The sequence below is a fragment of the Tauraco erythrolophus genome, chromosome 2, assembly GCF_009769465.1.
Source record: "Tauraco erythrolophus isolate bTauEry1 chromosome 2, bTauEry1.pri, whole genome shotgun sequence".
NCBI classification, from domain to species: Eukaryota; Metazoa; Chordata; class Aves; order Musophagiformes; family Musophagidae; genus Tauraco; species Tauraco erythrolophus.
In genome coordinates this window covers 130,332,715-130,343,871 of record NC_141466.1, presented here as the reverse complement: position 1 = coordinate 130,343,871, position 11,157 = coordinate 130,332,715, and the positions used below count along the sequence as shown (strand labels likewise).

General features: G+C 42.7%; 1 protein-coding gene across 2 annotated transcripts in view; it reads left to right on the top strand.

Annotated features, from left to right (window-relative positions):
- The first annotated feature begins 1,097 nt into the window (after window positions 1–1,097).
- VRK2 (VRK serine/threonine kinase 2) overlaps window positions 1,098–11,157 on the top strand; it is a 46,422-nt gene continuing 36,362 nt past the window's right edge. For both annotated transcript variants that reach the window (XM_086631135.1, XM_086631134.1), the window contains exon 1: window positions 1,098–1,233. In XM_086631135.1, the coding sequence (XP_086487261.1) occupies window positions 1,098–1,233 (136 nt within the window). The remainder of the gene's footprint in view (window positions 1,234–11,157) is intronic.

The following is an 11,157-nucleotide window of genomic DNA, read 5'->3' as shown; positions in this document are numbered from 1 at the left end:
ACCAACTCACAAGCTGCTGGTGGTGACGGGGCTGATCCACCACTGAGTCATCAGTCTCCTGTTCCCGCCTGGAGCGATGGCTCTTCCCGCCCCGCTGCGGGGCCGCTGACGGCTCCGGGCAGCGCCGGCCTCCGCCGGCCTCCGCCATCTCACCTGGGGTGAGCGCGGCTGTTGCGCCCTGTTTCCGCGCGTAGACGTGATCTTTGACCAGAGCCGGGAAGATCCTGAGATAAAAGCGCAGTGTCCTGACTGAGGGGTGACTCCATCACAGCTCCTGACGCCCTCGCTCTGCGCCCTGAAACCCCTGCCAGCTAAGTTTGTTTCTTTTTTTTTTTTTTTTCTCCTTCTTTCTTCACCTCAGGCGGGGAACTGCCTCATCAACTACTTCCATACGCACCAAAGCGCTTTAAGGAGGAAAGAAAAAAAAAAAACAAAACCACAAACCACCAGCAAGTTCTCCATTTGCAAAGCGCGGCTTAAAGAGCGGGAGAGCCGCAGCGCCGCGGGCTGAGGCGAAGCGCGAGCGGCAGGCGGGAAACGGCGCGCGCCACCTTCCCCCCCCTCCCTCTCGGCTGAGGGGAGAGGAGCGCCTGACGGGGCGGGACGGCCGCCCGCAGCGGCGCAGGGCGGGCACAGCCCGCCGGGCCCGCTCCCCGCCCCGGGGCTTCCCGCAGGAAGACGGCGGCCCGCCTCCTCCTCCTCCTCCTGCTGCGGGCGGGCCCTGATTGCCCAGGCCCGGCCTGCAGGAAATTCCCGGTTGGAAAGTTTGGCGCTGGGGGACAGCCGCGACTCCCCTGCGGAGGTGGGTGTGTGGGGGATTGGGCCGCTCGCTGCCCGCGTCCCGCCGGCCGGTGGCGGGGAGGCCGCGGTGAGTGAGCCGCTCCGGCCTGCCGCTCCGCTGAACGGGCCCTCGGGCCGGAGGCGGGGGAGAGCCCCCCCCGGAGCCCGGCCGCCGCCCCGGGGGGTGCCGCCCGGGCGGGCTGCGGGGAGCTGGTCCGCTGCTCCGTGCCTGTTGGGCAAAGGGCATTGAGGGATATTGTTTCTTCTGACTAAAAGTCAACTTTTTCTTTCGTTTTTTCCCCCCCCCTCAAGGTGCGATGCCGCCGAAGGATCGCGGCAGAGGCAAGCTGCCAGTTCCTCTCCCAAGAGACATGATCCTGAAAGACACCGAAGGAAAAGCCTGGAGGCTGGGCAGGCAGATCGGCCAAGGAGGATTTGGCTTGATCTATCTAGGTAAAAAACTGGTGGTGATTAAAAGGGGCGACTTGTAAATTTCTTCGTGAATTTCTTTGTGAATTTCTGTCGTGAATGAGACAGAATGGGTTTAAGAAGTTAACATGCTGGTGCTGTTGTTTACGTGCAGGTGGTCATATGTGTTTCCGATGTTTTCAGCACTCTGTTGGATATCCTTGTTGTTCAAAGGGTTGCTGATGGTGCAGCGTGTTCTCCATGGGCTATCCAGCCCAGTTTGCTGGCTTCTGGTGCACTTTTTTATGGAGCTTGTGTGGGACAGGCAAGGTGGTGCTGCAGTCAGAGTACCAAAGGGTACTGCCAGGCGATGATGTTCAAAGTAATGGCGATGCTTCTGTGAGCTGTCGCTTTGGACTTATGCCAGTTTTGTGCTCTGGAGCGCTCTGGGTTTCTAGTTACTGGAAATATTATCTTCTGGCCAGGACTAAATCAGTTTTCATCCAAGAAACCTAACGGTAACAACAGTCAGCTGAGTGTTGCCTCTGATGTAAAGTCTCTCACTGGGGCTGGAAATGCTGTTCTTTGCTCTAGCCTAGACATGTTTCTGTATTTTCTTTAGAAGTTGCTTCATTTCACTCAGTCTGTGTTTTATAAGGAATGAATGGTTCTGAAAGGCAGTTTGTAAAGCATTCTGGGTCACTGAAGAGGATATAATGTATGTTACTCTTGCTGGTCTCTATGAAAGAGTAAATCCTGTTTTCAAGGCAATATTATGAGTTTTTTCTTGTTGTGTTTTTTTTGTTTTTATTGTTGGGGTTTTGTTTTTGTTTTCCCATGGCAAACATAGGCAAACTAATCCACAGTGACTGTTAGGGACTAAATTGAGCTCATAATAAGACAGCAGTAAAGAATTATCTAGAAGCAGTTTAATATATTGTCCTTGGAGCCAAACATGATCTTTTTAAGTTGGAGATATGTTAACCCTCTATTTGGGGTATTAACATTTAAAACTTGATAAGCAAGTTACTCCTATACATAAATCGACTTCTTTTTATGCATAAATCAGCTATACTTTCTTTTTTTAAGCTTTTCCTTTTTGAATGTTTCTGCCATGGAAAATACAGGTTTGATTTTTTCCCACTCTTGTTTTTTTTTCAGTTGGTCTTTAAACGATGTTTCCTTTATATTGAGTCATTTGACAGAAAATAATCTGTGAATACACTGTTATGCAGCATGAGCTTTTCACTTAGTATGAGTTCTAGATTTTTATAATGAGACAAGTTTTCGTTCGAACAGGTGTCATATGTCTTGCACCTTCTCAATTATTTTGTCTTTAGTAACTCTTGTCAAATATGCAGAGCCGTGCTAGATTCAGTGTGGTTTCCTGGAGGTGAAGGAGTTGTCTGTCAGTGTCAAATTGTAGCATCAGGCACCTACTGTAGAGAGAAAAAGTGTGTGTTTTCTATAGAAGAGTTAGCATGTTTGCTCTTTTTCATATTTGCAGATGTAAATGTAGCATTTGTGGTCTGGTCTTTGGGTGACAGATTTACTGTGATCTTTGTAACATCTGTCTGTCTATCTCATGGTGCTTGTCTGCTTTCAGCTGTTCAGGAACATTTTATATCGCATTGAAATGTTCTTCTACCTCTTTTTTTTTTTTTTTTTTTTTTCCCTCCTCATGTCCATTATGGTTAATCACAAAAAACTGAATAGCAACCAAAAACTCGTATTTTATTTCGTGGTGTGATAGTCCCCTACGTGGTAAGACGTTGTTTCTCTGAAGTGATTGCCCAGTCGTACTGTTCTTCCAGCTATTAATGTGTGGCTGTAAACTACAGGAGGGTGGACAATTTTACGTGTGCATCTGGACTTAAGATGCATCTAGACTTCAGGTTTGAGTGCAGAAACTTTTGGAGGTGGGGGGAAAGGCGTAAGCTGCCACTTGGTTTCACTGAACGCCTGTGTAAACAAAGCAAAAGGATTTCAGTAACAACCCAAATGCTTCTGCTTCTCTGTAAACTAAAAACATTAGGAAAACTAAGGCTGTGTATATGTTTGCAAGTAGTTGGGTGTAACAGAAGTGAATGAGTAAATGGCAACAGTTGGTGGGTATGGCCCTACATCTACCCTTTATTTAAGTTGAGGGTTTGTTTTACTTTGGACTAGATGTGGTGTGGTCTGCTGCACTGAATTTCCTCACCAAGTGCACGGCTTGAGACTGTCTGAAAGAACTGGTTTGAATCCTTACGTTGCTGTTAGTAGCTGGAGTGCATCTGGTCTGGTTGCTGTGGTGGAGTTTCTCCTCTGGTTTCCTCTGGAATTCTTTTAGTTCACACATACCTAACTGCTCTGCAGGCTGAACCAGTGGGAATGACAGGAGTTTTAGCTAACTGCAGTTACAGAGGAGTCAAAGGCGAGCACGCTTTCAGAATATTGACATTCTTTCGCGTTTTGGTGTATCTGATAGCACATTATGACCTCCTTTGAAGCATCAGTTGGCTATGTTTGAGAAATGCTGTGCATAGAGCATCTGTGAGATGTTACTGTAAGAAAATAGACCTTAGCATGAGCTAAGAAGTGAAGTTAAGGTGTAGCTGGGTATTGCTATTCAAGGGTAAAGGAAAGGAAGATAGAAACTTGCAGAAGGCTTCCACAGAGAGAAGGAACTGAGGGAACTGGAGATGCAGGGCAGAAAGCAAGATTATAGTGGATGTATGTATAGCTCAGAATATAGCTCGATCGTTAGCTGTTGCAGTCAAATCACACTGGACTTGTGGGGGGTATAACACATGGGATTCAGTCAGTTGCGTGCAGATTTGGTTAGGTTTTTTTGTCTGATCACACAGACCACTGAGGTGATTTCATATATTGTGGTGTTTGTTGCGATTTGGCTCCCATTGAACTGAAGTGGAAAGCAGTCAGTGGATTAGTGGAAAATGAGAATGCAATCTGGGACCCTTGGTATTACTGGTCTGTGTTTTTTCGTAAGTGACAACGTGGCTGAAGAAACACTGCTGCCACTTTTATAACAGCATTTGTGTTTGTTTAATCTCTTCTTTCAGAAGGAGTAGTGAATGGATGTTACCTGTGGCACTAAACTGAAGGCTTAGTTCCCCTTGTAGCTCCTGCTAAAATTAAAAGTGGAAGTGAGCAGGATTTATCTCCAAGTATTGACGCTGACTGAAACTTTCTTGTTTTATTCACCTCTTTATCTCTGATATGTGCTTATATCACGCTAAGTATACCATTCAGTAGCTTCTTTGGGGGGCTTGATCCTGAAAAAGAGTTCAGCTGTTTTTGAGAGTCAAAAGGAGTGAAGTAGATGACAAACCTTTGAAAGTAAGGTGAGAGTAAGGTGCTGAGAGGCACCTTCTTCCTCTGTGCTGTTTAGACTAGTACTTAGTGCACATACAGCAAGATGTGAGAGGACCACTAAACTTTTAGTGAGAAGCTAACCCAGAAGGAGCTGTAGGCAGGTGGGCAAGACAGGAGAGTGGAGATAGGTTCGACTGCCTGCCAGATATGAACTGCACAGCCCTTTTATGAAAGTAAAGGTTAACTTTGCCAGCTATATCTTTTAATAAGTATTTTTACAGTAGCGATGTAAAGATTTTGATGTGCGTTGTTATAGCTTAATTTCCCATTAAGGGTACTCCATACTCCATTAATCTGTAACAATGTTCTTGAGAAATTTTACAGTATCTGCAAAATATATTTGCAAGGGATGCATTCTGTGAAAGGTTCTGGTTGCTAAGTCAAAGCTGCTGAAAGCCGTTTACTGACCCTGAGCCCTGGGATGCAAATAGTCTTTTCAGGTGCAGGGCTTCTAAACTTCTAATTGTGTACATGAAAGTTACCACTATCTACACGTTCCGTCCTGCCTCACAAATGTTTTTGCTGTTTTTTGGATTATTCTTTCTCTCTCCTGTTTGTGCCATCTTATCTATTTGTTTGTTGACTTGTTCCATTTCCGTTTGCATTTTTATCTTGACCAGAGCGAATCCAGCAGCAGAAGGCTTACGAACACTGATTCCCCCCAATGCTGCTGAAGAGGAGAGCTTCCTCTGCTGCCAGAAGCAATAGAGATATTCTCTCAAGCATTGCTTTTGTCATAGTGGGAACAATATGGATCATAAGTGGGAATTAACTCTGCCGTTGTATGTTAGAAGTTTTTAGTTTTGTTACTTGTGCTGATTTCCTGTCAGGCACCTCAGACAGAACAGTTATCCCTTTGATAAGAGGGAGCAGAATGGAGAGCAACTGAGGAAGAACATGGCATATTGGTGGTCTCAGGACTGGTTTTTAGCCCTGTGGAGAGTAGTGGTGGTACATTGGAAAATTAAGCAAGAGTTGAGAAAGGTGCTACTGGAAGCCTTCCATTCTCTCATTTATCTTCCTGATCACAGTCAGTAATTAACACCAGTCTTTACAGAAATCATTCTCTAGTCCTGCTGCAAGCACTCTATTAATGCACAATTTGTACTGAAAATTTCAATGCAGAAAGGTCACACAATGTTTTGTTAAGCTTCTACTGTCTCAGTGAAATCTGCTGTACACAGCACTGTCTACTTGCAGGCTTCTTTATCACGGCAACTGATGGTTCTGCAAAATATTTATTTTTTATGGTTATATACACACATATTTGTTAGTGTCTTTTACAGTATAATTTATTACATTGTAGATCTGCTTTAATTGTATTATGTGCATATATTTTAATGGAACTTTGCTAGGTAAATACTACGAGTTTTGAAACCATTTTTGGTAGCTGGCTTTGCAGCAGGTGTTTCTATGTTGCTGTTTGCCTGCTGGTTTTGCAGTGTTGTTACAATATGGGAAGCTCAGGAAAATACGTGATAAAGTCATAATCGAATTCTGCCCTGCTTGGAGATCTCTCACCAGTATGGCCAGCACACTATCCTTTTCTTTTTTCTTTTTTTTCCCCCCTATTTTCCAAGAAGAGTCAAAGAATATCTGCTTGAGCAGTAAATAGTGATTAAATGGGTGAATATTTTCTTTTGATACTGGGAACACAGGGAGCTCTGCTGCTGGTCAAGGTAGGGAAGAGATGTAGTTGTGGCCTTTTCTACTTTTAAGCTTGGACCATAGTACACTGCCATTGATGTTCCGAGGCCTGATGTTCTGGGAATCAGGCTGAGGTGTGAAAAAAAGTTTGTTTCTCTTTCAGAAAGTGTAATTTCTGTGGGTAATATGTATAGCTGTGAGCAGGGGTGTACATCTGTCAAGGAAGAGAAGCATTGGTGGAAGCACGTTCTGTCGTTGTCCCACTGTTCATAGCTTGGTTTGTGTTAGGAAGCTGGCTTTGCCAACTGGTTCTAGAGAAACAAAACACTTCAACAGTTGTTTAGATAAACTTCACTGAAAATATTTACTGAAGTGCAGCAAATGAATTAAAAATGCAGTAAAAAATATACATGTTCAAGCATGATTTTTGTAAACTCAATGGAAAGAAGAATATTAATAGCAGAACCCTGTAATTAATAGCACTAGCAGGTAACTGTCTGGTTAGGGATGGATTTTTCTTTGCCTTCAGATGTTAAAATGCATTTCAGCAAAGGTCTCATTGTACCTGAAGGTGTGAACTTTAGTGTGAAAATAAATTCATTGGCAGAGAAACACCACTTCAGGAGTCTTTTTATCTAGTCACTGATATTAAACTGTATAAATACAGATGCAGCAAGTAGATTATTTTTCACACTGTTTGTGGACAAACCAAATCGTAAATTTAGCCTGATTTTTTGCTACTGGGTGGTTACTTAGGACTGACCAGATGGTACAGGATCAGCCTGTACCATCTGTTAAAGAGGAAATACACCTTGTGTCAGCTAGTTCTTCCTTGTGACTGCTTCCTCTTGAACCTTCCCTCTTTGTTCTTTTTTTGGTCCTCTGTAGACTAGAGGTCTGAACTTGGAAAGCATTACTCGTATTTACACAGTAGCCTAAAGCTTGTTACAAAGTCTGCAGTGATCGTTACTATTCCACCTCAGTGTTCTGCTTTTGTTTTTTTCCATATGTATGAATCTGTGATTTGGGAGCCATTATCTTGCTCTTCATTAGTCCACTTTGCAAGAGTTCTGGTCAGGGACCGAGACCCTGGCGTGATAAGTAAAACTAGAAAGTCAAGACATCAGGTTTGATTTATTTTTTTTTTTTTCTAGTGAGGGTGTATTTCTGAGCAGTGTTATATGATAACAGGAAGAGCTTTGGATGAAAGATGGGCACCTGTTGCCTTATGGAGGGCACTCCCTTCAGCTGTCTTTGGCACCTGTACCCACTGAAACTGGCATAGTGTCTTCTGAGTGGGCACCGTGTCAGACTGGCAGATGGGCTGGAGCAGAATCTTGCCAGAAAACAGTTTGTGCATCAAGTTTTAAATATTAGAGGCCCGGACTCCCATCTGAGAGTGCTGTAAGAGCAGACCATGCATAGCTTTGCTGCCTGGGGTTAAAGGATGTGTCGTACCTATTCCAGCTTAGAGTAATTAACTTTTGAAAGTCAAACAGTGGCTTCCAGTGATGGGGAATTCAAACTTCGGCTCTGGTGAATCAAGATTAAGGTTTTATAGAAAGACAAGTAAGAAATGTAGTGAAATTTCCTACCAGTACTGAGTGTTCTTCACTTGGAGGCATTTGCAGTTATCTGCAAAACAGTTTAGCAGTTGAGCACAATTTTCTACCAAAAGCAGTTTAGTTAGGTCTTGTGGCAAGTGGTTTCACGAGCGCGATGCAGAGGGCTATGTATATGTAATTTGTATAATAAAACTCTGCATTCATAAAGCTACCTAGAAGAAGAATCTAGAAAAAAACCTGTTCATAAACACTGCTCAGAAAAGAGTCTGTCCGGGAAACGATGATGCTTCTTCGAAGTAACATGAGCAGAGAAGCAGGTCTTCCTCAGGCTACATTCAAAATGGACTGTAAACACCCTTCAAGCACTGAATATTTCAGGTCTTGGAAAATATTGGATATTGCAAAGGGCAGGAGGGGGAAGCAATGTGCTTTGTTCACCTTTAAATATTTACCTTAGTACCCTCCATCTGTAGGAAAATATTTAACACACAGTTTCAAATAGCAGCTGCTACGTTTTATTTGTGTGTGTACACTTTGTTTTAGTAACTATATTCCTGCGACTTGGATTGTATTTTTTATTGTTAGATGCTCTGAGCAATTCTTCCCTCCTGTTTGTTAGCCATTGAATTTTACAGCTCTTGGTTTGACTTATATGGGGTCAGAATTTTTCCAGCTTTTTTTATAGGTAGCCTGTAACTTAGAAGTGTGGTATTTTTGAGGTTAGTTTTTTACTTCTGCAAAAAACTGAGCTGATAATATCACTCTTCGGGTTTAGTTAACCAACGAAACAAAGCTAAAATAAAATACTAGCAACCCAAGAACTTCTGAAAATAATTTTATTCATATTTCCCAAACAAATACATCCTCAAAACAACCAGCAGTGACAAAGACACCAGCTGTGGACAGGAGCGGGGATGTTTTTTCAAACTGCCAAATCAATGCTGTTTTCTTTTCCACTGTGTAAACTTTGTCAACAAAACTGGTTCTGTGAGAGTCGTTGAAAATATTTCACCATATTCCAAATGTGACTGCCACAAATTAACTGCTAAAACTACAACAAGCGCGTTTGAACTGGCACATAGAATTGGCACGTTTCTTTGTCAGAGTGCTGCAATTGTGCTCGGTGGTTGTAGGAAATCGCGGTTCATCCAGAAACGCTCTTTTGTCACCATGTCATATTACATTTAGAAAGCTACATTAATTAAGGTTGTGGCACTCAGCAACAAAACGGATGAAATTCATGATTACAGTGGATGATAAGACCATAACTGCTGTGCCTGGATGGAACTAGGGAATTCTGGACATGGGTTAATTTGAGGTAAGTTATTTGCTGTGTTGTGTAGGCACAACGGTTGGAAATTATGGCAAAGATTGTGAATCTTACTGCGCTGCTTTATTTCAGAGCGTATTTTAAATTTGCATGCTTTGCACTGGCATGGTAGCTGTGATTGTGGGATGAAGAGGAAGAAGGGAAAATAGAGCTCTGCCCTTTGCAAATGTTTTGTGAGACTCGACTTGGTATGAGATGGAAACAGCCACAGCCCCCTACACAGCTTCATCGTGGGCCAGTGTTCCCAGTTAACAATTATGCAGACAATGGTTTTGATTGTGTGCATACATCAACACCCCTCCCCCCGAATGCAAGGAGAACGTGCATCTCTAGTTGATAAAAGCAACAAACTGTAAACTGGGAACTCTTCCACTTGTTATGCTATTTTAAGATGTCCTTTGCAAACGTAATCTCGCCGTATAGTGCTCCTGGTACTGTATGTGTGCACTTATATACCATCAGAGACCTCCTGCCTATCAGCATTGCTCTCCTGCAGGGTCTCTGCTTACTGTCCTGCAGTCTAGCGTTTAACTGATTGTAATATTATAAATAGCCATGTGCTACCACACAGAACGAGGCTAGCACATGGCTAATTACGAGTATGCAGTAATTAACTATGAGCTAAACTCGCAGGAGAGTATGTGGTGGTGGTCTATGAGGTATGTAATCAGACTGTTTGTTAAACCTTGGGAGCCTTTCCAGTCTGTTAAGTAACTATACATAGTAATGAGACAATTTTTTAAAAAACATTTATATATATTTATGGACAAAAAAGAGTCTGTCTTCTTTCTGAGCTGCAGTTGAGTATTACTGCCTGATATATGAATGATTAATTAAGATGATGCAACAAAAGGTACACATGCAACTTCTGCTTGCCTGCATGTATGCAATTAATTGTCTGAGCATTATCTGTGTAAGAAGTTTAGAGTGTTATTGTGAATGTTATGCCTTGTTTCATGTATGTGCGGTAAAAACAGTAATATCATTTCTCCTTTTGTAGATTTGAATGTCATGTTACCTGGTTTGTGGAGCATCTGTTCCTGTATCTTGTTGAGCTTTGTCTGACTCTTCTCCCTTTTCACATTGTAACGATTCTCAGTTAGTTTTGGTTTTATTTTTCTTTGGGAGGTGCCTTCAGCATGACTCCAAAAGCATCTCTTACACTTAGTGTAAGAACCACGGGGGTTAGGCCCTTTTGCTGGGCTACCTCCCATTAATTGCTCTCCTTCATTACCCTGACAGCTGTTACTGTCTGTTCCAGATTACCGTGAATGAGGCCTCTCTTTATAAAATGTCAAGATGTCTACAGGGAAGTTAGATCAGACTCTTCCAAATACATTTATATTTGGTGCTTCTCTATACTTGTCAAACCTCTGTTAAGTAACTTGGTATTAAAATACGTTTTCTTAGACACAGGTTCTTTTCTGATCTGTGTCAGGAAGGGCGCACATCTAATTCTGTTTGGGTGATGTGATGTTGTTGAATACAGTGAAAACACATGGGATGTGTTCCTTTAAACTAATGTCTTCAGCTATTAACACATAGACTGCACGTGGCAGAGGAAGATAAAGGCTTAAGCACCTGTGCCTTAATTCCCAGTTCAGTACAAGAATATGTTAACAACAAAGTTTACCAAAAAATTCCTTCCTGGTTGTATGATAGTTGTAAATCGTGTTCTGAATGTGACTGCTGCTCATCTGAGTCTACGGATAGTGCACACCTGCTAGAGCTCCTGTTTTAGGATATGTTCATTTTATCTCAATGTGTTATTAGCACAGAAGCATTCGCATGGGGCAGTGTCAAGCAGAAGGCAGTGGGTACCCTGTGGGTGTTTGGGGTGTGCGTGCTGCCTGATTCTATCCAGATGCTGAATAGAATTGAAGGAAGATGGCAGCTGAAGGAGTCTGTTCATTGTAAAAATATTTTTATGCCCTGACCATCAAAAAGTGTAAGCTTGTATGGTTTGATTAGATCCAAGTTTACTTGATTTTTATTATGCGGATAAAAGTAGTCTATTTTTATGTGTGCTGATAGTTGAAGTGTTTCACA